The sequence below is a fragment of the Nerophis lumbriciformis genome, linkage group LG32 (genome assembly GCF_033978685.3).
Source record: "Nerophis lumbriciformis linkage group LG32, RoL_Nlum_v2.1, whole genome shotgun sequence".
Lineage (NCBI taxonomy): Eukaryota > Metazoa > Chordata > Actinopteri > Syngnathiformes > Syngnathidae > Nerophis > Nerophis lumbriciformis.
Window position 1 is genome coordinate 19,482,531 of NC_084579.2, and position 25,189 is coordinate 19,507,719.

Genomic DNA, 25,189 nt, shown 5'->3' on the forward strand with positions numbered 1-25,189 from the left:
CTGATAATCACACTGTTAAAAATAACATTCAAAATATAAAACATTCTCATGCATTTTATTCCATCCATCTGTTTTTCTACCGCACCGGTTCAACACGTCGCATTATTGGTAAGAAGTATTTTGTTTATTATTGGTTAAATTCAGAATAACAACGTTATTAAAAAATAATAATAGACTTGTTATACTCTAAAAATGTTGGTCTTACTTAAAAATGCACACATTTAGTGGTATTCAGTGTTAAAAAAAATATAATATGGCTCTCACAGAAATACATTTTAAAATATTTGGCTTTTTATGGCTCTCTCAGCCAAAAAGGTTCCCGACCCCTGGAGTATACAGGTAAAAGCCAGTAAATTAGAATATTTTGAAAAACTTGATTTATTTCAGTAATTGCATTCAAAAGGTGTAACTTGTACATTATATTTATTCATTGCACACAGACTGATGCATTCAATTGTTTATTTCATTTAATTTTGATGATTTGAAGTGGCAACAAATGAAAATCCAAAATTCCGTGTGTCACAAAATTAGAATATTACTTAAGGCTAATACAAAAAAGGGATTTTTAGAAATGTTGGCCAACTGAAAAGTATGAAAATGAAAAATATGAGCATGTACAATACTCAATACTTGGTTGGAGCTCCTTTTGCCTCAATTACTGCGTTAATGCGGCGTGGCATGGAGTCGATGAGTTTCTGGCACTGCTCAGGTGTTATGAGAGCCCAGGTTGCTCTGATAGTGGCCTTCAACTCTTCTGCGTTTTTGGGTCTGGCATTCTGCATCTTCCTTTTCACAATACCCCACAGATTTTCTACGGGGCTAAGGTCAGGGGAGTTGGCGGGCCAATTTAGAACAGAAATACCATGGTCCGTAAACCAGGCACGGGTAGATTTTGCGCTGTGTGCAGGCGCCAAGTCCTGTTGGAACTTGAAATCTCCATCTCCATAGAGCAGGTCAGCAGCAGGAAGCATGAAGTGCTCTAAAACTTGCTGGTAGACGGCTGAGTTGACCCTGGATCTCAGGAAACAGAGTGGACCGACACCAGCAGATGACATGGCACCCCAAACCATCACTGATGGTGGAAACTTTACACTAGACTTCAGGCAACGTGGATCCTGTGCCTCTCCTGTCTTCCTCCAGACTCTGGGACCTCGCTTTCCAAAGGAAATGCAAAATTTGCATGGTTGGGTGATGGTTTGGGGTGCCATGTCATCTGCTGGTGTCGGTCTACTCTGTTTCCTGAGATCCAGGGTCAACGCAGCCGTCTACCAGCAAGTTTTAGAGCACTTCATGCTTCCTGCTGCTGACCTGCTCTATGGAGATGGAGATTTCAAGTTCCAACAGGACTTGGCGCCTGCACACAGCGCAAAATCTACCCGTGCCTGGTTTACGGACCATGGTATTTCTGTTCTAAATTGGCCCGCCAACTCCCCTGACCTTAGCCCCATAGAAAATCTGTGGGGTATTGTGAAAAGGAAGATGCAGAATGCCAGACCCAAAAACGCAGAAGAGTTGAAGGCCACTATCAGAGCAACCTGGGCTCTCATAACACCTGAGCAGTGCCAGAAACTCATCGACTCCATGTCACGCCGCATTAACGCAGTAATTGAGGCAAAAGGAGCTCCAACCAAGTATTGAGTATTGTACATGCTCATATTTTTCATTTTCATACTTTTCAGTTGGCCAACATTTCTAAAAATCCCTTTTTTGTATTAGCCTTAAGTAATATTCTAATTTTGTGACACACGGAATTTTGGATTTTCATTTGTTGCCACTTCAAATCATCAAAAGTAAATGAAATAAACATTTGAATGCATCAGTCTGTGTGTAATGAATAAATATAATGTACAAGTTACATCTTTTGAATGCAATTACTGAAATAAATCAAGTTTTTCAAAATATTCTAATTTACTGGCTTTTACCTGTATTGTGGATAAATTGAGAACAGGAAGTGAACAAAAGTTTTAGCAACTGTTATGTAAAAAAAAAAAGGGGTAGGATTAAATAAGCTCTGCTTCTTCCTACTCCTTTTCGAACATGTTGAAAAGAGAAACTGGAAATTGTGATGTATCATGTTGTATGTTTGCATGTTCGAAATTAACTCAAACTCAACTCAACTCAACTCCTCCCCGTTTTGGGAGCACTATGTAGCGTTTTATTTTGGACATATTTGGACGGAAATAAAAGATATTGTGCAGCTGGATAGGCTCCAGCAACCCCCGCAGCCCCCGAGAGGTACAAGCAGAAGAAAATGGATGGATGGATGGATGGATAAACACATTGCCTATTCAGCAACACCCTTTTATAATTTCATAGCTGCTGGGTGACTTGAGGGGCTGACTAAAACAAAATAAATTGATGCTTTTTGGTGTCATTCAATATTTTTTTTAAATGACGTTCGTTTTTTCCACTAAGAATATAAATTACTACCATACATCCTATATGATAAAAACATGAAATATGCATTTTTTGCATCTTTAGCGTAAAAAAAAAAAAAAAAAAAAAGTGGTGTCAATGTAGATGTAATGCACGACTGCTTCTAAAATGCCTATAACAAGTGGTAGATGTCTCCTGCTTATTTGAAAGCAGCAAAACATCACAGGTAGGCGCATTGTAGATGAACTGCCAATTAGCATTCAAAGTATAGGTAAATGGAGTGTAAATGTAACCAGGGTTGGGACTAACGTGTTACAAAGTAACACCGTTAGTTTCGGCAGTAACTAGTAATCTAACGCGTTATTTTTTATATTCAGTAACTCAGTTACCGTTACTACATGATGCGTTACTGCGTTATTTTACGTTATTTTTTATGTAGTATCGGCTAGAAACAGAAGATCTGAGTGTGTTTTATTGGAGCACTAAGGTGGAAAAGAAAATGCGTGCTTTGTGTGGGTGGGGGCGGGGTGGGGGCCTCCCAGACCGTAGTTGAGGGGCGCAGGGGAGATGTTCCTCCAGGGTCTATGTACTTCGGGGCTAACAACCTTCACTTTAGCCGGAAGTGGGTCTTTACAGCTGAGGGTGAATGACGAGGCCGGCGGTTTGTTGCAACTTTGTGACTTTATTGGACGCAGCCATCCACCAAGCTAGAGCACCTGCACGCACTCACTGTCGCCGTTCCCTCACCTCTCTCGCCCACTCACTCACTGACGTCACTCACCTCACATGCTGTCATACCTTAAAGGGTCACACACACACACATACGCTACTCCCATAACAACTAACAAGACATCATGGTGAAACAAAAAGTCTAGTTTCTTAACATGGAGACATTCTCAATACTTTTCTTTTGTCGAGCACAAAGAAAATAACATTTTAGTTAAATGTAAGTTGTATCTTGGATCAAAGATTCTATCTACTTAAAGTTAAAGTTAAAGTGCCATTATGTTGCAGCTATTTAAAATAGTGTTGTCAATTTGTTCTGGCCTGAAATAAATTGGCCCTTTGAAACATATCTTTGTCTTTGTGTGTTGTATGTAGACAAACATTGCTTTCTGAGTTCAGTGATGCAAATGCATGTCAAGTTGATCAACAGATTGTATTATTCTCCAGTGCAATAACAGTACTGAAATGAAGGCTAAAAGGGCATTAATGGGAGCCTTAAAAAAAAAAAAGGGGGGGAAAAAAGAAGTAACTAAATAGTTACTTTTCACAGTAACGCATTACTTTTTGGTGTAAGTAACTGAGTTAGTAACTGAGTTACTTTTGAAATAAAGTAACTAGTAACTGTAACTAGTTACTGGTTTACAGTAACTAACCCAACACTGAAGGTAACACAGGTGGACACGGGTCTGTCTGTTTAAATTAAGCAGTACAATGCAAGTCAATGACAGGAAACAAAACAAAAGTATATTATTTCCTACAATAACATCAATATAAACATGCAAGATCATCATGGACGTTCCTTTATTACAATGTATGACCCAATAAAAAGGGTCATACATAACCCTTGTGTAATGTTCATAATGTTGTTAAACAGATGTTTACCTTATCCCAATAAACATCTGTTCAGTATTTTAACATAAAAGTGTTTTATTGTGAGGCATTAAAAGCCACAAAATGCAAGGGGTCCATCAGACCCACAAACGCTGGCTGAGTAACAACAATATGAATGTTGCACGGAAAATTTCTCTGCCAGTTTCTACATCCCACAGGGATTCTTCTTTTGTGTTTCTGCACCTGCGGTTCCCACACAAGGTTGCAACATTGTCTGCTCTCATTTTCTCGCACAATTGACCCTCTGATGTTCTGTGTACCTACACTCTGTCCTTCTCCTGACTAGGCCTGCAGTGTGTGGTGCACAGAACATCAATTTCCACATTTCTATTAGCCATCTTATATGTAATAGAAATGCGTAGGGGGGGGGGTGTTTGGTGTGTGGTCATTAATATGTATTCTGATATATATTCTTCACAGAAAATGAGCCAAAGTCAGTGAGTCTCAGTTTGAAAAATAAATTAATTGTATAATTTTTCTTTTAATAAAAAATTAAAATGGGTCCCACAGACCGGAACACCACACGAGGGTTAACGCCTTTAGCTACGTTTAAATAAAAAAAAAAATCATTCAACAATTGATATAGACCAGGGGTTGGCAACCCAACATGTTGAAAGAGCCATATTGGACCAAAAATACAAAAACAAATCTGTCTGGAGCCGCAAAATACTAAAAGCCATATTACATGCAGATAGTGTGTCATGAGATATAAAGTAAAATTAAAGATGACTTAAAGGAAACTAAATGAGCTCAAAAATACCTACAAATGAGGCATAAAGATGCAATATGTACATATAGCTAGCCTAAATAGCATGTTAGCATCGATTAGCTTGCAGTCATGCAGTGACCAAATATGTCTAACTAGCACTCCACACAAGTCAATAACGTCAACAAAACTCACCTTTGTGCATTCATACACAATGTTAAAGGTTCGGTGGACAAAATGAGACAGAAAAAGAAGTGGCATAAAACACGTCCTAGAAAGTCGGAGAAAGTTATACAAGGAAACAAACTACGGTGAGTTCAAGGACCGCCAAAATTAGTAGGACAAAACGGCGCTCGCCAAATACTCGAATTAGTGAAGCATGTTTAATATAAACCGTGTGCTTTATAGTAATTAGGGAGGTTCGTGTCATGTTTGTCCTCCTACAGAAACCATGTTAACACAAAAAATACATATTTTTCCATCTTTCATATATTTTTGAAAAAGCTCTGGAGAGCCACTAGGGCAGCGCTAAAGAGCCGCATGCGGCTCTAGAGCCACGGGTTGCTGACCCCCAATATAGACCATTAACAGTCAATCTTGTATTTCTGTCTATATTACTTGTAATAATAATTGATATTAATAATGTATATACCAGACTGCTACCCATTAATGTATTTAAAACAATGCATGATGATGATGACGATTAAATAAAAACGTATTTATTATACTAATTTCATTGAATGATCGAATGGGACAATCGGTACAAAATGGATGGATGGACTAAATAATCCTTAAAATAATGCAAAATAGTTGAGACCGACTCAACAGTGCCTCTGCTGGTCACACCCAAGTAGTGCATGTAGTCTATGATGTTAAAATGAATCCTTAAAGAGCTATTAGTCGATGATTATGTTAAAGTTAAAGTTAAAGTACCAATGATTGTCACACACACACTAAGTGTGGTGAAATGTATTCTCTGCATTTGACCCATCCCCTTTGATCACCCCCTGGGAGGTGAGGGGAGCAGTGGGCAGCAATGGTGCCGCGCCCTGGAATAATTTTTGGTGATTTAACCCCCAATTCCAACCCTTGATGCTGAGTGCCAAGCAGGGAGGTAATGGGTCCCATTTTTATAGTCTTTGGTATGACTCGGCCGGGGTTGGAAATCACAACCTACCGATCTCAGGGCAGACACTCTAACCACTAGGCCACTGAGTAGGTGGCCTATAGTCACTTTCGGGTTTGTTTTTAGCAGTCTTCTTGACAATGTACACTACATAAACACAAGTATTGAGACACGCTTCTGAACCAATCAATCAGGAATCACCACTAGATATTTTGTTTTCCGCTTACATATTATAATTTTAGAGGGGAGCAAATGACCTCCGACCTAAGACACTTCCAAGAATCTTGCAAAAGGTCTTCCGCAAACAAAATATTTCACTTCTTGTTTGTATGAAAGCCAGGAAGTCCCTGTGTCCTCATGTGTAATCATGTTGTCAGGGTGCAGGGTTGTCTGAAATCCATGCGGCAAAACTCTCTGTAATCTTTATCCTCTTATGTCTGTCTGCCATTCACCTGGTAGACGAGTAGTCGGCAGACGATGGAATACCCTAACTTTAATCTTGTCTCTCAGACTAGTTTGACCTGATGTGTCCGCATACTGTAACCAGCGACAAAACTGGACAAACAAAGTCAAGTAGAAGTCAACGTGGCTACTGACTTTTCCTTGCGGTAGTAGAGGGCGTACGTGGTGGGCAGTCCCCCGTCTGAACCAGGTTGCCACCAGCAGGTGAAGGTCTCTTTTTCTGGGGAGCGACAGCTGGTCAGCGTTGGCTTCTCAGGCGGACTGTGACCTGCGATAGGGAACAGGAAACCAGCTCTAGATTGTACATTGAAAAAAAAGAAACAGCAGATTTGCTACTTATTAATTTTTGAACCTTTACATCCTTGACTAAAGAAATACGGAACCAATGAGACACCAGAAGGTTTTAGACCATGGATGGTCAACTAAATTGTTTCAGGGGCCACATTTCCAGAAAACTAAATCCTGTATATTTCCAACATCCTTGACAGAAGACATTTACATTACTCATTCGGTTCCAAAGAGCCCAAATACCCAAGATAGGGTCTTAGAAGGCTACTATACGGGAAATTTCCCAGGAAAATAATGTGGCTGAGGAGAAAAATGGTCTGCCAACCCAACCAATGCTAGAAACCAGCGATATTCAACCACCGTATTTTCCGGACCATAGGGTACACCGGATTATAAGGCGCACTGCCGATGAATGGTCTATATTCGATCTTTTTTCATATGCAAGGCGCACCGGATTATAAGGACGCATCAAAGGAGTCATAGTATTGTTATTTTGTCAAAATTATTAAGGACAAGCGGTAGAAAATGAATTATTAATCTACTTGTTCATTTACTGTTAATATCTGCTTACTTTCTCTTTTAACATGTTCTATCTACACTTCTGTTAAAATGTAATAATCATTTATTCTTCTGTTGTTTGATACTTTACATTAGTTTACCACAAATTTAGGTATTGATCCCATACCAAGTAGTCACAGGATCATACATTAGTCATATTCAAAGTCCTCATGTGTCCAGGGACATATTTCCTGAGTTTATAAATATATTATAAAATTTTTTCAACTAAAAAATATCGATGTAATCATAGTAGTATCAACTAGATAAACTCCTGTACTTGGTATCATTACAGTGGATGTCAGGTGTAGATCCACCCATGGCGTTTGTTTACATTTTTACGCGGGTGAGCTACGGTGTGTAGTGAAAACCAACAATGACACGACATGACGACAACGGGGGCTCGGTACTTTTTAGAGGCGGTATAATACCAAATATGAAATCATTAGTATGGCGGTACTATACTAATACCGGTATATCGTACAACCCGAATCCTCTGTCTTTAAAAACTAATGATGAATCTGTTTCGAACTTTAATCAAGGGTCCTTGAATGCACCACAATTATGTGCTATGAGATGCAAAGTGAAACTTAAACAGAACTTTGTCACATGGTTTCAATAATAATGTCTTCTTTCGACTGTCTCCAACTGTGGAAAACAGGGTTAAAGGAAGTTGAACAATGGTAAAGTAGTAAGATTAAAATCAATTTTTAGCAATTGCAGCTAGAAAATGTCCCACGCCTGATTAGGTAAGTGGAAACAAGAGGCGGATTAGACGTTGACACTGATATCACCACCGCGGATGGCAGGATGTTTTTTGTTGTTGCTTCTTTTTCCCAAAACTTACTGTTAGCGCGTAGCGTGGCGAGGAGCAACAGCAGGCAGGTCCACTCCAGAATGTTCCTCATCACGGCACCATAGACTTGATGGGCTGCTGTGTGGAAAGAGACAAAAAAACAAAATCACAAATAAATAATGAATGATGGACGTGAGCAAAAGTGGTGACGATGAACAAATGATTACATGATGAAGGAAAATGGCCTCAATCATGTTTCGGACATGTTTGAGAGATAATTGAAGCTGCCCAGCAAACGTGTGCTCTTGAGCAAGGGTGTCATAAGTGCAGCACGTTCTTTTTTGTCCCTTGACATCCTTTGGCAGCTTAGTCACAGATGACCATGCTAATTTACGCTCTTGTGTCAGACACTTATTTCGATTTGATGTTTAATTTTTTATTTAATTTATTTTAAATTTTGTAATAGTACTTTAATTATTATTAATAGTTTTTATTATTATTATTATTTTTTTTTAAATAGATTTGTCATCCTATTTTAGTCAATTATTAGTAATATCTTTTCAGTTTTAATGAGTGTTGTAGTTATACAATGCACATATTTAATTATAATTTTTACATTTTAACTTGATGTTCTGTTGATACGGTACATTCATGTTTGTTGACAACGCCTAGCATGGCTGTACAAGCCAATTCTTGAGTGACAGTCCCTGTTGAACTTAGTGCAAATATGTGTAGAGACTTCATCCCGCTCCTGCTGTGCGATGGTATTTGCAGTACGTTTCCTCCTGTCTCTCTTCTCCTCTGCGAGCTGGCCTCTCCTCAAATCAGCCTCTGCAATACACCGTCTGACCGCTTGACGCCATATGTCCCTTGACATATTGTACAAATAATTATTTACTTTTGAGATGTAACTGGGTAAGAAGCTACTTAACCAACAGGAAGCAATACGTGAAGATAGGCGAACACACTTCCACAGAGCTGAAAATATCTTGTGGCGTACCTCAGGGATCAATACTCGGTCCAAAATTGTTCAATCTCTGTATAAATGACAACACTGCATTTTGTTCAGGAGAGACCACACAGAAGATAGTACATATAATAACAGAAGAAATTAACAAATTAAAAAGATGGTTTGAATCTCAGTAAAACTAAAATAATGCTATTTGGTAACAGTAGAAGAGAAAGTCAAACACAAAAACAAATAGACGGAGTACATATTGAAAGGGTAAAAAGAATCAAACATTTTTGTGTGTAATAATAGATGATAAAATGAATTGGAAATCTCATGTAAAAAATATACAACATAAAGTAGCAAGAAAGATGTCAATAATGAATAAAACAAAACTTGTTCTACACCAAAAATGACTCCATATTCTCTACTGCTCGCTAGTGCTACCATATTTGAGATATTGTGTAGAAATATGGGGAAACAACTACAAATGTGCGCTTCATTCACTAACTGTGTTACAAAAAAGATCAATTAGAACAATACATAATGTTGGATATAGAGAACATACAAACCCTTTATTTATTGAATCAAAAATATTGAAATTCAACGATTTGGTGTATTTGCAAACAGCAAAAATTATGCACAAAGCAAACTATAACCTGCTACCCAAGAATGTACAACAATTCTTCTCAACAAAAGAGGAGAAATATAACCTTTGAGGAAAATCTAATTTAAAATATATGTATGTTTTAAATTAGTACTTGTACAACACTTAAAACCTTTAGCATATCAGTATGTGGAATTAAATTATGGAATGGATTAACCAAAGAAATCAAACAAAGCACCAATATGATTCAGTTCAAGAGACTGTTCAAACTACAAGTGTTCACAAAGTACACAGAACAAGAATTATGCACGGTGGGTTAGTGCATGTGCCTCACAATACGAAGGTCCTGAGTAGTCCTGGGTTCGATCCTGCGCTCAGGATCTTTCTGTATGGAGTTTGCATGTTCTCCCCATGACTGCCTGGGGATAGGTTGATTGGCAATACTAAATTGACCCTAGTGTGTGAATGTGAGTGTGAATGTTGTCTGTCTATCTGTGTTGGCCCTTCTGGGGACAAGCGGTAGAAAATGGATGGATGGATGGATGGATCTTGAACCCTTTTTTTTTTTTTTTTTTTTTTTTTTTATTGAGAAGGATTATTTATGTATTTAATATTTGTTTGATTACTATGGTATAATAATTATTTATTATTTATTTATTCACTGTTCTGTTACAGAGAACAAGGAAATTGTATAAAATTGCTATGGTATGAATGGTCAATTTACTTTCGATGGCCACAAAATGGTAGCTATCAGAGCACTGGTTAATGGTGTATGATATGAATACACCGCTCCAGGCTATACTGAATTTGTGCCGTCGCTCGGGCCATTTTGATCCAAAGCTTTCAATATCTTCCAATAGCGTTAAAAAAAAGCATTCAACAATGTCCAAAGTCTCCTATAGAGCGTCTGTAAGGTCATCAATAAAAATGATGGTTAATCAGCTCAACTTTCTACTTTCACCACGCCAATTGGAGGTACCAACGCCCCTTTTATTGTGCCCACCTCTAATGTCATGTGACACATACCGGTACTTCAGTTCTGCGAATACACACCCACACACCACGTGATCTTAGATACACATTTCTGGCTCCTACAAACATAATAGATACTGTATTCCTCTTCAAGAGAAATTCACATGCTCAGGAGCTCTACAATGGTGGGGACAAAAGGGCATGCAAGGTTAAAAAAATAACAGCAAAAAGCATTGAAAACCAACACTGAAGATAAAGATACTCAGGCTTAGCTACAGTGTCTAAATCTGTCTATGCTCCATACATATTTCAAAAGCAAACTAAAACTCAAAAAAACAACAACAACTTGTTTCTCGTTTCATATTTGTTTCTAATAGTTTCACCGAATTCTGATTTTGAGGAAAAAAATTGAAAATGGACAAAACGGATAATGGGCGTGTAAAATTGATTTCTGCAAATCCATTCAATCCAAGTTTTTCATTTTATACTTTATAAAACAAAACATGTAATCACCTGTAAACAAGAACGGAAAAGAAAAACAAAACAGATTTTTTTTTTGCTCACTAAAGGCATACATTAGAGGGGAGATAATCTCCTATACAAGTTATGATAAAAACTCAGGAAGAATACATTGACTAGTTTGAGTAACTCTGTTAGATAACTTGTACTCTACCTCTCAACCCGGACACTTATAAGGAAAGGATCTCTCTCCAGGCACAACTTGATGTCCTCGCGACAGACCGCGCTTCTGACAAATAATCCGTTCAAAATCTCCGTTTTATGAACATGGCGATAAAGCTGGTAAACAATTAGCTCATCAACTCCACCTGATATCAGAATTCCATCACATTCCACAGATTCAATCTGATTCAGGTATAGTCACGGATGATCTTGAGATCAAATATGTATTAAGGAATTTCTATGCGTCCCTCTACTCATCTTCTCATTGTTCTACTCCTGAACTTGATCATTTTTTTTGCCAATCTGAACATCCCCCCGGTTGATCAGTCCGCTGCGGTAGAGTTAGAGAGACCAAATACTGCTGCAAAATTAAATGTTACAGCAATATTACTACAAAACGAAAAATCCCCAGGACCAGATGGGGGCTAACCTCCCAATTTTTTCAAACATTTTTGGCATAAGCCAGTCCCCCTACTATTGGACATGCACAATGAATCGTTTGAATCTGGCTGCCTCACACAAACGCTTAACCAATCGTCCTATTAGCCTGTTAAATGTGGATTTTAAATTATTATCCAAACTGCTGGCTTTACGTCTGGATCAGTGGTTCTTAACCTGGGTTCGATCGAACCCTAGGGGTTCGGTGAGTCGGCCTCAGGGGTTCGGCAGAGCCTCCGACGCGGAGGTCAAAACACGCCCGACTCATCGTGTAAATAAAAACTTCTCCCTGTCGGCGTATAATGGATACCCCCAAACAATGTTCCCTCTAATTTTCCATATGTGTGAGCAAACGCAAGAACTCCTTGAGCATTCAGTGGAGCACATGTGAGTGACGTCAGACCTGCAGCACACCTGTCCCAAACCTGACTAAATAACAAGTTCAATGTTTTATTATTGTAATCAAATGACAGCAGTCATTTCCATGAGATTATTTTCTAATATAAGTGTTTTGGCCCACTTACAATGACTATAACATATTGTTTTTCATGAGCTGTGTACTAGTATTGTATGTCTGGGTGGGGGTCCTGCTTTGGAAATAATGTGTACCTCTTTCAGATATCACATTTAGTTCCCACTAAAACATTCACATGTTGTACAATGAGATGTAAACATGGGATCATGTGTACATTCCTGTAACTTTGTTTGTAAAATATATCTTTATTAGTATTTCTTTAATATAATAACATCATTTTATGATTACGGTTCGGGTTCGGTGAATGCGCATATGAAACTGGTGGGGTTCAGTACCTCCAACAAGATTAAGAACCACTGGTCTGGATACTATTTTCCCTTCTATAATTATTGCGGATCAAACTGGGTTCATTCAGAATAGGCAATCCTTTTCTAATCTTTGACATCTTTTCAATATATTGTATGACGTGCCTGATCTAAACACTGAAGAGGCAGTGATATCTATGGATGCTGAAAAGGCATTTGACCTAGTGGAATGGAATTATGTATTTTATGTCCTGGAGAGAATTGGCTTTGGTAACAGTTCTGTTTGAGCTCCTATATTCATCTCCTGAGGCCTCGGTCAGGACAAATAATATTCAATCCAAATATTTTTGCCTTTGCCGTTCCCGACGACAGGGCTGCCCCCTGAGCCCATTGCTTTTTGCTCTTGCCATTGAGCTTCTGTCATTAGCTTCTGTCTCCGTTATGGGTGGTTATGAAAGCTAACTCAACTAAACCAGTACCTCTTAGGGCTCTGTTTCACTCTCCCATCCACTCTTCTACTTCGGCTTTTACGAAGAATCTTATTGTAAAAAACCTCATTCAGATTTTGAGTTCAGTTTAAGCGCTATTTTGGCTTACAGACTATTTCTAGTCTTGCACCCACACTTGCTAATTATGCTTCCCTCTGTCTCTTGTCAATAGTGCCTTTTTAGAATGGTCAACTCTGGGGATTAACAACTTAAAAATGTATACATTAACAACACTTTTGCCTGTTTGCAGCAACTTTTTGATAAATGTTCACTCCCTAATCAACACTTTTTAGATATGTACTGATCCGCAGTTTTGTCCATAATACTTTTCCCAGGTTTCCAAACTCACCGACTGACGGTTTGAGATGCTTTTTTGACACCACTTACGACTTTAAAAGGACCATTTACACGTATTTGTAATCAAATTTGTCATTGAATTCAATTAAGTCATTTTGGGAGGGTTACTTAGGAATTACCTTATCTGAAGAGAGCTGGACAGAGATTTAAGTAGAGTTCATAAGTCTTCTATTTGTTCATGGCAAATAGCCTTATTCAATACAAACTAATACATCGTACCTATTATACCAAGATCCGGCTGGCGTGTATAACGTAATATCGGTTTTATGTGATCGGTGTCAACAGTCTCCAGCTAACAATACATATGTTTTGGATTTGCCCATCTATGTGCAATTATTGAACCAAAATTTTTAATACTTTGTCTTTGGCAATTGGCAAAAAGATCGAACCAAATATTCTAAGCAGACTATTAGGGGTAGCACCTCAGTCATCTACCCTTAGCAAATCCAAAAATAATCTTGTAGCATTCACTACTTTGTTGGCTAGAAGACTCATTTTGTTAGTTTGGAAGTGAACAGCGCCTTCTTGCCACACCCACTGGATTAAAGTTGTCTTGTATTTTCTCAAGCGTGAGAAAATTAGGCTGACATTGAATGGTTGGTCTGTGAAGTTTCAGGAATTATGGGGTGGTTTCCTAAAATATGAATGGGAGACTGATCTCAAATTTAACCCCAATTGAAAAGTAATTAAAAGGTAGATAATTGATGAGCCCTTTTGTGTATTGCTGCACCGTGTTGGGGACATTCACGAATGCAGCTGTCTGTGGCTTCATGTCAATATTTGCCTGTACTTATGTGACTGATGTATGTTTTTTTTCTAGTTTATTATTTTTATTTTATTTTCTATATCATTTCTATGGGTTACTTGTTTGATGGAGAAAAAAGAACATTTGACATGTATTTAATTGTATTCCTGGACTGCATATTTAAAAATTCCAATAAACAAAGGTTTAAAAATATATATAATTTTATATACAAACCCCGTTTCCATATGAGTGGTGAAATTGTGTTAGATGTAAATATAAACAAAATACAATGATTTGCAAATAATTTTCAACCCATATTCAGTTGAATATGCTACAAAGACAACATATTTGATGTTCAAACTGATAAACGTTTTTTTTTTGCAAATAATCATTAACTTTAGAATTTGATGCCAGCAACACGTTACAAAGAAGTTGGGAAAGGTGGCAATAAATACTGATAAAGTTGAGGAATGCTCATCAAACACTTATTTGGAACATCCCACAGGTGAACAGGCAAATTGGGAACAGGTGGGTGCCATGATTGGGTATAAAAGTAGATTCCATGAAATGCTCAGTCTGTTACGGCTCAGGCTCCTGCCAACGCCGCTCATCCGTCTGTGCGCACCTCGGGACACGCCCACGGGTGCGCACATCCAGGGGCGCGTCCCCGCCCTGCAGCAGCCGCAAGCTGCAATCACTCACCGGCAATCTACACTCCTGGGTCTGATGAGGGCAAGCTCAATAAAGGACCAGTGGACCCAAGGATCGGCGCGGGAACTTAGTTTTCTCATGGTGTACCTACCCTCCGTCGCCTGGAAAGTGAGCTGTGCGTTTCACTTTTCCCTGGATCTCCCTCTGGACTCTTGACTACCTCCTTCGTTTCTCGACCTCTCGCTCGCCCCTGGATTCCGACGCCTCTCTCTCGCCCCGGATAACCTGCCTGCCCCATGGACTTCCTCGTATCTCGTTCAACACGTTGGTAACACTCACTTCAGTTAACTACACACATAGTCTTACACCACACACTCTTGTATTCTAGTTCACACTCCATTTCCTTAGTTTAGTAGTATTGTTTATTATTATTTATATATATATATATACATATATATATATATATATACATATATATATATATATATATATATATATATATATATATATATATATATATATATATATATATATATGTTGACTATATATATATATAATAAATAATTGTATATACTGCCCCCTGGTGTCTGTTTGCCGTCACCTCCCCTTTAGTCTATACACAACACAGTCATTCACAAACAAGGATGGGGTGAGGGTCACCACTTTGTCAACAAATGCGTGAGCAAATTGTTGAACAGTTTAAGAAAAACCTTTCTCAACCAGCTATTGCAAGGAATTTAGGGATTTCACCATCTACGGTCCGTAATATCATCAAAAGGTTCAGAGAATTTGGAGAAACCACTGCACGTAAGCAGCTAAGCCTGTGACCTTCGATCCCTCAGGCTGTACTGCATCAACAAGCGACATCAGTGTGTAAAGGATATCATCACATGGGCTCAGGAACACTTCAGAAACCCATTGTCAGTAACTATAGTTGGTCGCTACATCTGTAAGTGCAAGTTAAAACTCTCCTATGCAAGGCGAAAACCGTTTATCAACAACACCCAGAAAGGTCGTCGGCTTCGATGGGCCTGAACTCATCTAAGATGGACTGATGCAAAGTGAAAAAATGTTCTGTGGTCTGACGAGTCCACATTTCAAATTGTTTTTGGAAACTGTGGACGTTGTGTCCTCCGGACCAAAGAGGAAAAGAACCATCCGGATTGTTATAGGCGCAAAGTGTAAAAGCCAGCATCTGTGACGGTATGGGGGTGTATTAGTGCCCACGACATGGGTAACTTACACATCTGTGAAGGCGCCATTAATACTGAAAGGTACATACAGGTTTTGGAGCAACATATGTTGCCATCCAAGCAACGTTACCATGGACGCCCCTGCTTATTTCACCAAGACAATGCCAAGCCACGTGTTACATCAACGTGGCTTCATAGTAAAAGAGTGCGGGTACTAGACTGGCCTGCCTGTAGTCCAGACCTGTCTCCCATTGAAAATGTGTGGCGCATTATGAAGCCTAAAATAGCACAACGGAGACCCCCGGACTGTTGAACAACTTAAGCTGTACATCAAGCAAGAATGGGAAAGAATTCCACCTGAGAAGCTTAAAAAATGTGTCTCCTCAGTTCCCAAACGTTTACTGAGTGTTGTTAAAAGGAAAGGTCATGTAACACAGTGGTGAACATGCCCTTTCCCAACTACTTTGGCACGTGTTGCAGCCATGAAATTCTAAGTTAATTATTATTTGAAAAAAATAAATAAAGTTTGAGTTTGAACATCAAATATCTTGTCTTTGTAGTGCATTCAATTGAATATGGGTTGAAAAGGATTTGCAAATCATTGTATTCCGTTTATATTTACATCTAACACAATTTCCCAACTCATATGGAAACGGGGTTTGTATATGGCACAACAAGGACTGACATCTATAGAAATCTTGACAGAAATGGAAAAACAGGCCAAAACAGATGTTTTTTCTTATTTTGACACCGAAACCGAAGTAGCGATTTAAAGACAGGACCGCAGACTGGCCTGTAAGAATAAATACTGTACTATAGTTAAAAGTTAAAGTACCACTGATAGTCACACACACACTAGGTGTGGTAAGAGTATCCTCTGCATTTGACCCATCACCCTCACCCCCTGGGAGTTGAGGAGAGCAGTGAGCAGCAGCGGAGGCTGCTCCCGGGAATCAATTTTGGTGATTTAACCCCCAATTCCAACCCTTGATGCTGAGTGCCAAGCAGGGAGGTAATGGGTCCCATTTTTATAGTCTTTGGTATGACTCGGCCGGGGTTTGAACTCAGTGCTGTATGGTTCGTTATCAAATGTAGATGTCAGTCCTCAATGTGACTTGTCTGAAAACATTGCTGTGTAAGTCTTCAAAGACATTTTATCAAGTCACACGGGTACCGTAGTATCCCCGTTTTTACTTTAAAAAAACAACTTCCAGTGTCAGAAAATGAAAAAACGTTACAAAATGAAAATAAAACCGTTTTTTATATTTGGTTATTGCTTTTCAATACCAAAAATGAAAAATATTTTGTTTTTAAATTTTTTATTTTTTTTTTATTAAAATGAAGTTTAAATAAAGCAGACGTGTTTGTTTTTCAATTTCTATTAATGAAACAAAAATTAACATAAACTGACCTATTACGTTTATTCAGTTTTGGTTTTATAATAACGTATTAACAAATGATACATGGATTGTGTCAATAAATCAGTGATTTTCAAACAGTGGTACGCAGGCTTCATTTTGTGGTACGCCAAATAATCCATTTTCCTATACTCCCGGCATATTTTCAATAATTTATTTTGCTCTATTCAAACACAGTGTTACTGTTCAAACTGCGTGTAATGTTGCACTGGCCAAAAATATTAAATATACTTGTTAAATAAAACCTCTGCTATGTTTAATAAATACTTAGGCCTACGTGACAAAGTTATGTTTAAGTTTCACTTTGCATCTTATAGCACATAATTGTGGTGCATTCAAGGACCCCTTGATTAAAGTTTGAAACAGATTCATCATTAGTTTTTAAAGACAGGGGAGTAGGGTTGTACGGTATACCGGTATTAGTATAGTACCACCATACTAATGATTTCATATTTGGTATTATACCGCCTCTAAAAAGTACCAAGCCCCCGTCGTCGTCATGTTGTGTCATTGTTGGTTTTACGAGCAGATGAGCATGTTCGGCAGCGCACAATCACGGAGTACTTACATGCAGAAACAGTTTGTAGACAGAAAAGGGAGAACAGGCGCATTTTGGTCTAAAAACTAAAGATAAAGGTGAGGTTATAACACTGAAAAACCCTCAGGAAGAGGTGCTTTAATACATGGCTAGCTAGCTAGCGGCTAAAGTCCATCCACAGTCTGCAGTGTTTTAGCTACTTCTAAATCACTAATCCTCGCCTCCATGGCGTCAAATAAAGTAAGTTTCTTACAAGTATCATCCATACAGGACGAGGAATAGCTAAACAGCATGTAGCTCACCGGCGTCAAAATGTAAACAAACGCCATTGGTGGATCTACACCTAACATCCACTGTAATGATACCAAGTACAGGCACGTATTTAGTCAATACTCCTATGATTACATCGATATTTTTTGGCATCACAACATCTTCTTTTGTTTTTTTAAAATGTATATTATGTTTATAAACTCAGGAAATATGTCCCTGGACACATGAGGACTTTGAATATGACCAATGTATGATCCTGTAACGACTTGGTATCGGATTGATACCCAAATTTGTGGTGTCATTCAAAACTAATGTAAAGTATCAAAGAACAGAACAATAAATGATTATTACATTTTAACAGAAGTGTAGATAGAACATGTGAAAAGAGAAAGTAAGTAGATATTAACAGTAAATTAACAAGTAGATTAATAATTCATTTTCTACCACTTGTCCTTAATAGTTTTGACAAAATAATAGAACAATAAATATATAATATGTTACTGCATACGTCAGCAGCTAAATTAGGAGCCTTTGTTTGCTTACTTACTACTAAAAGACAAGTTATCTTGTCTAATCTAAACTCCAAACATCCCAGAACAAGCTAGTCAGGTTACTTCTAACCTCCACCCCAGATCACACCTCACTCCTACCCACTTCTCTAAAGTGGGCTGGCTCAGGGTGGAGGACAGAGTAAAACAACTTGCACTGAGCCTAGTCTATAAAATCCGCTACACCTCCCTGATACCAAAGTACATGTCAAACTACTTCCTTAACGTAAATGACCGCCATAACCGCAACACCAGGGGGAGCTCGACTAACCACGTTAAACCCAAATTCCGATCTAACAAAGGTCTTAACTCATTCTCTTTCTATGCCACACCAATGTGGAATGCGCTCCCAACAGGTATAAAAGAAAGGGCATCTCTATCCGCCTTCAAGACCGCAATAAAAGTACACCTCCAGGCAACTTCAACCCTAAACTAACACCCTCCCCGGATTGTTAATAATCAAATGTAAACAATCAAATGTAGATACTTTTCTTATGCCTTCTGATCCCTCTCTCTCTCTCTCTCTCTCTATGTCCACTACTTGCTGTACATATCCTACCAAGTCAGACCTACACTGTTTCAATATCAATTTCTCTGTTCTCAATTGTTGATGACTGATGATAACAACCAAACCTACCCTCTGGGGCCTCACCTGCCATCATGGAAAGAAAAAAAATGTAAAAATAATTTTTTTTAATTAAATTGTTATATGTATCCAGTGATTATACTATAAAGTTATTTTCCGTTTAACTTCACCAGTTTTAGATTATTTTCATTCAAAATCGCTGAATTTTCACATTTGCCGTTCAAATACTGAGAAGAGATGCGGTGAACAGCAGCCAGTTGAGGCACGTCACTCAGTGCCTCAACATGGATTCCGGACTCGGCTAACTGCTGGCCTGCTGTGCAGTGAGACTGTATTGCTATATGAATTATATTATACATTTCCATAGTTTAGTTAGCTGAGGTATATAATGTACAGTGTATTTTGTCAACAACTGTATGTGTGTAACGTATTTCTTGTGCTGAGCAATCATAAAACTGCTGCGAAGACGCACTGGATGAGGCTCGCGTAATCCCGCCTCCTGGTGCCGGTTATTGCACTTCCGCCGCAGACTGCACCCCCCTCCGGGAGCGCCACACCAACCAAAGCCCAAACCCAAACCTTCTACGTGCAAGACCGAATCCACCCAAAAAAAGTCACTTAACAAGAAGCCAAAAAGTGCAAAAACAACATTGCTCGCGCTGGAGGAGCCGTGAACGACTGCAGGGACACAACATTAGGTACACCTGCAGACTGCAGCACGGTTTTCATATTTCATTCATTCACAACTCCTCCAACACGAACACCACTGTTCCCGCACTTATAAGTAAAGGTAAGACCATAATAACGTTTTTTTTTATTAAATGTGCTTTTTTGTGTGCTACAGTTTGTATGTGTAAAGTTAAAGTTAAGTTAAAGTACCAATGATTGTCACACACAATAGGTGTAATGAAATTTGTCCTCTGCATTTGACCCATCCCCTTGCTCACCCCCTGGGATGTGAGGGGAGCAGTGGGCAGCAGCGGCGCCGCGCCCGGGAATAATTGTTGGTGATTTAACCCCCAATTCCAACCCTTGATGCTGAGTGCCAAGCAGGGAAGAATGCTGGTAGGAGCTTTTAAACATAACCCGTTAACTGCTGCCAATCAAATGGTGAATAAGATACTCTTTAGGGTTCATATGTTTTTAAATCTGACTGTGATGAAGTCAGTGCCTCACCAGTCATCAACCTCACCGCACGTCACTGGTATACACCCTGATGATTATCTTGTGTGATGACTGTATTATGATGATAGTATATATGATTGTATATATCTGTATCATGAATCAATTTAAGTGGACCCCGACTTAAATAAGTTGAAAAACTTATTCAGGTGTTACCATTTCGTGGTCAATTGTACGGAATATGTACTGTACTGTGCAATCTACTAATAAAAGTCTCAATCAATCAATCAATCAATGTTCACTATTTTATTTAAGGACAAACTTGCAATAATAAACATATGTTTAATGTACCCTAAGATTTTTTGGTAAAATAAAGCCAATAATACCATTTTTTGTGGTCCCCTTTATTTAGAAAAGTACCGAAAAGTATCGAAATACTTTTGGCACCGGTACAACACTAGTAGAGACTATTTTTAATTATGAAACAAAACACAAAATGTGAAGGTGTTCCAATGTGAACTGTGCAAGAAATCACACTAATAACTCTAAAGCCGGTGTTCCCCCGCCCCTTTGGTAAAGATACAATGAGAATTGTCCAAGTAAACAAGACAGATTAAACAACTTATTGATCTTATATACGTATTTACCCTGCTTCGAAGGACTCCGTTTACTAAAGGATTAAACATGAAAATGAATAAATCCTCTCCATTTCTGTCTACGTCTAGCAGCTGGCACATGCAGGCCGTTGCGTAACCGGGCAACAGTGGCGGATAGCCGTTAGCGCGAGCTAACCCTTTATCTCTGAACCCGTCGAGGACAGCAGGGGGGGAGGGTTTAGATGGATGATACGCGTCTCGGAGAGTTGCTAGTAATCTGCCGCGCTAACTAGGAGAGCGCATCTGCCAGCTCGCGTTTGCTACCTCTCGCGTCGTTCATGTAGCGCAGGAAGCCATCTTGAGTTAGCATGCTGGGCGCTTTTGTGCTGAGTGGGTGTGACCACCTCGTCACACCTGTCGCTTCTCCTGGTGCCTTCATTTCGGAAAGGTCACAGTGATCTGCTAATTGGCATTAAGGTCACGCCACTGGCTTAGCCCGCCTGCTGCATATATCTGGCTTATGTAACCAGGAGAGCCCCCAAAGGAATAAGCCGCTAAGACGGGATAGCGCCGCGGCAACAACGATGTCAACTGTGAATCCCTTCCCTGACACATGACACCTGTTTGAATTTACCTTAGCGACCCCGCTGGCCTACATTTTAATTCCGTCTGACCTCATTCCGAATCATACAGTTTAAATATACAGGACTGTCTCAGAAAATTAGAATATTGTGATAAAGTCCTTTATTTTCTGTAATGCAACTAAAAAAACAAAAATGTCATACATTCTGGATTCATTACACATCAACTGAAATATTGCAAGCCGTTTATTATTTTAATATTGCTGATTATGGCATACAGCTTAAGAAAACTCAAAAATCCTATCTCAAAAAAATTGAATATTTCCTCAGACCAAGTAAAAAAAAAAGGTTTATAACAGCAAAACAAAATGTCAATTAATGCACTCAGTACTTGGTTGGGAATAATTTTGCACGGATTACTGCATCAATGCGGCGTGGCATGGAGGCAATCAGCCTGTGGCATTGCTGAGGTGTTATGGATGCCCAGGATGCTTCAATAGCGGCCTTTAGCTCATTTGCATTACAGGGTCTGGTGTCTTTCAGCTTCTTCTTCACAATACCCCACAAATTCTCTATGGGGTTCAGGTCAGGGGAGTTGGCAGGCCAATCGAGGACAGTAATGCCATGGTCAGTACACCAGTTACTGGTGGTTTTGGCACTGTGGGCAGGTGCCAGATTATGCTGGAAAATGAAATCATCATCTCCATAGAGCTTTTCAACAGATGGAAGCATGTAGTGCTCTAAAATCTCTTGGTACACAGCTTCATTGACTCTGGACTTAATGAAACACAGTGGACCAACACCAGCAGCTCCCATGGCTCCCCAAACCTTTGCTGACTGTGGGAGCTTCACACTGGATTTCAAGCAACTTGGATTTGCTCCTCTCCAGACTCTAGCGCCTTGACTTCCACATGAAATACAAAACTTGCTTTCGTCTGAAAACAGGACTCTGGACCACTCTGCAACTGTCCAGTGCTTCTTTTCCATAGCCCAAGTCCATAGCCCAGATGCTTCCATCTGTTGAAAAGCTCTATGGAGATGATGATTTCATTTTCCAGAATGATCTGGCACCTGCCCATGGTGCCAAAACCACCAGTAACTGGTGTACTGACCATGGCATTACTGTCCTCGATTGGCCTGCCAACTCCCTTGACCTGAACCCCATTGAGAATTTGTGGGGTATTGTGAAGAAGAAGCTGAAAGACACCAGACCCAATAATGCAAATGAGCTAAAGGCCGCTATTGAAGCATCCTGGGCATCCATAACACCTCAGCAATGCCACAGGCTGATTGCCTCCATGCCACGCCGTATTGATGCAGTAATCCGTGCAAAAGGATTCCCAACCAAGTACTGAGTGCATTAATTGACATTTTCAAATGTTTGATTTTGTTTTGCTGTTGTAAATCTTTTTTTTTTACTTGGTCTGAGGAAATATTCAAATTTTTTGAGATAGGATTTTTGAGTTTTCTTAAGCTGTATGCCATAATCAGCAATATCAAAATAATAAAAGGCTTGCAATATTTCAGTTGATGTGTAATGAATCCAGAATGTATGACTTTTTTTTTTTAATTGCATTACAGAAAATAAATAACTTTATCACAATATTCACATTTTCTGAGACAGTCCTGTATATTGTATATTGTATAGTGCACCGTGAGATATTGTTTGGTGTGCTATGTAATTTCACCTACCGTATTTTTCGGAGTATAAGTCACTCCGGAGTATAAGTCGCACCGGCCGAAAATACATAACAAAGAAGGAAAAAAACACATATAAGTTGCACTGGAGTATAAGTCGCATTTTTGGGGGAAATTTATTTGATAAAACCCAACACCAAGAATAGACATTTGAAAGGCAATTTAAATAAATAAAGAATAGTGAACAACAGGCTGAATAAGTGTACGTTATATGAGGCATAAATAACCAACTGAGAACGTGCCTGGTATGTTAACGTAACATATTATGGTAAGAGTCATTCAAATAACTATAACATATAGAACATGCTATACATTTACCAAACAATCTGTCACTCCTAATCGCTAAATCCCATGAAATCTTATACGTCTAGTCTCTTACGTGAATGAGCTAAATAATATTATTTGATATTTTACGGTAATGTGTTAATCATTTCACACATAAGTCGCTCCTGAGTATAAGTCGCACCCCCAGCCAAACTATGGAAAAAAACTGCGACTTATAGTCCGAAAAATACGGTAATTGGGTTAAAAATACTTTATGCAAACCAGTAATTATAATCCGCAAATAATGTTCCGTTGTTGAGTGTCTGTACTGTCTAGAGCAGTGTTTTTCAACCTTTTTTGAGCCAAGGCACATTTTTTGCGTTGGAAAAATGCAGAGGCACACCACCAGCAGAAATCACTAAAAAAGCTAAACTCAGTTGACAGTAAAAAGTCGTTGTTGCAATTGTTGGATATGACTTTAAAGCATAACCAAGCATGCCTTAATATAGCTCTTGTCTCAAAGTAGGTGTACTGTCACCACCTGTCACAACACACCCTCGCCTTATTTTGACTTTATTGCTGTTTTCCTGTGTAGTGTTTTAGTTCTTGTCTTGTGCTCCTATTTTGGTGGCTTTTTCTCTTTTTTTGGTATTTTCCTGCAGCAGTTTCATGTCTTCTTTTGAGCGATATTTCCCGCATCTACTTGGTTTTAGCAATCAAGAATATTTCAGTTGTTTTTATCCTTCTTTGTGGGGACATTGTTGATGGTCATGTCACGTTCGGATGTACATTGTGGACGCCGTCTTTGCTCCACAGTAAGTCTTTGCTGTCGTTCAGAATTCTGGTTTTGTTTACTTTGTAGCCAGTTCAGTTTTAGTTTTGTTCTGCATAGCCTTCCCTAAGCTTCAATGCCTTTTCTTAGGGGCACTCACCTTTTGTTTATTTTTGGTTTAAGCATTAGATACCTTTTTACCTGCACGCTGCCTCCCGCTGTTTCCGACATCTACAAAGCAATTAGCTACCCGCTGCCACCTACTGATATGGAAGAGTATTACACGGTTACTCTGCCGAGCTCTAGACAGCACCGACACTCAACAACAACACATGATTTTCGGACTATAATTACTGGTTTGCAAAAAATAGGTGAAATTAGATAATCTCCCACGGCACACCAGACTGTATCTCACGGCACACTAGTGTGCCACGGCACAGTGGTTGAAAAACATTGGTCTAGAGCTTGGCATATCAGTAGGTGGCAGCAGGTAGCTAATTGCTTTGTAGTGATCACAATATGCGGAAGGCAGTGTGCAGGTAAAAAGGTAACTATTGCTTAAACTAAAAATAAACAAAAGGCGAGTGCCGCTAAGAAAAGGCATTGAGGCTTAGGGAAGGCGATGCAGAACAAAACTAAAACTGAACTGGCTGCAAAGTAACAAAAACAGAATGCTGGACGACAGCAAAGACTTACTGCGTGTGGAGCAGCAGACGGCGTTTCACTATGTAAAAGCGCTTTAAGTCACTAGAGAAAAGCGCTATATAAATATAATTCACTTCACTTCACACTTCACGTTGAGGTCACTATTGATACATCTCATCTAGGGGTGTGGGAAAAAATCGATTCGAATTCAAATCGCGATTCTCACGTTGTGCGATTCGGTATCGATTCTCATTTTTCAAAAATCTATTTTGTTTATTATTATTATTATTTTATTTTTTTCATTTTTATTTTGTCTTTATTTTTTTAATTATTAATCAATCCAACAAAACAATACACAGCAATA

At 38.9% G+C, this 25,189-nt stretch overlaps 1 protein-coding gene across 3 annotated transcripts in view; it reads right to left on the minus strand.

Moving 5' to 3' along the window:
* The window catches only part of prlra (prolactin receptor a), a 67,583-nt gene that overhangs the window by 21,166 nt on the left and 21,228 nt on the right, over positions 1-25,189 (minus strand). For 2 of the 3 annotated variants that reach the window (XM_061927003.2, XM_061927001.2), the window contains exons 2-3: positions 7,978-8,064; positions 6,423-6,555 (exon numbers count right to left, since the gene is read on the minus strand). In XM_061927003.2, coding sequence (XP_061782987.1) covers positions 6,423-6,555; positions 7,978-8,038 — 194 coding nt within the window. In that variant the 5' untranslated portion in view covers positions 8,039-8,064. The remainder of the gene's footprint in view (positions 1-6,422; positions 6,556-7,977; positions 8,065-25,189) is intronic. The other variant, XM_061927002.2, reaches the window with a different exon arrangement.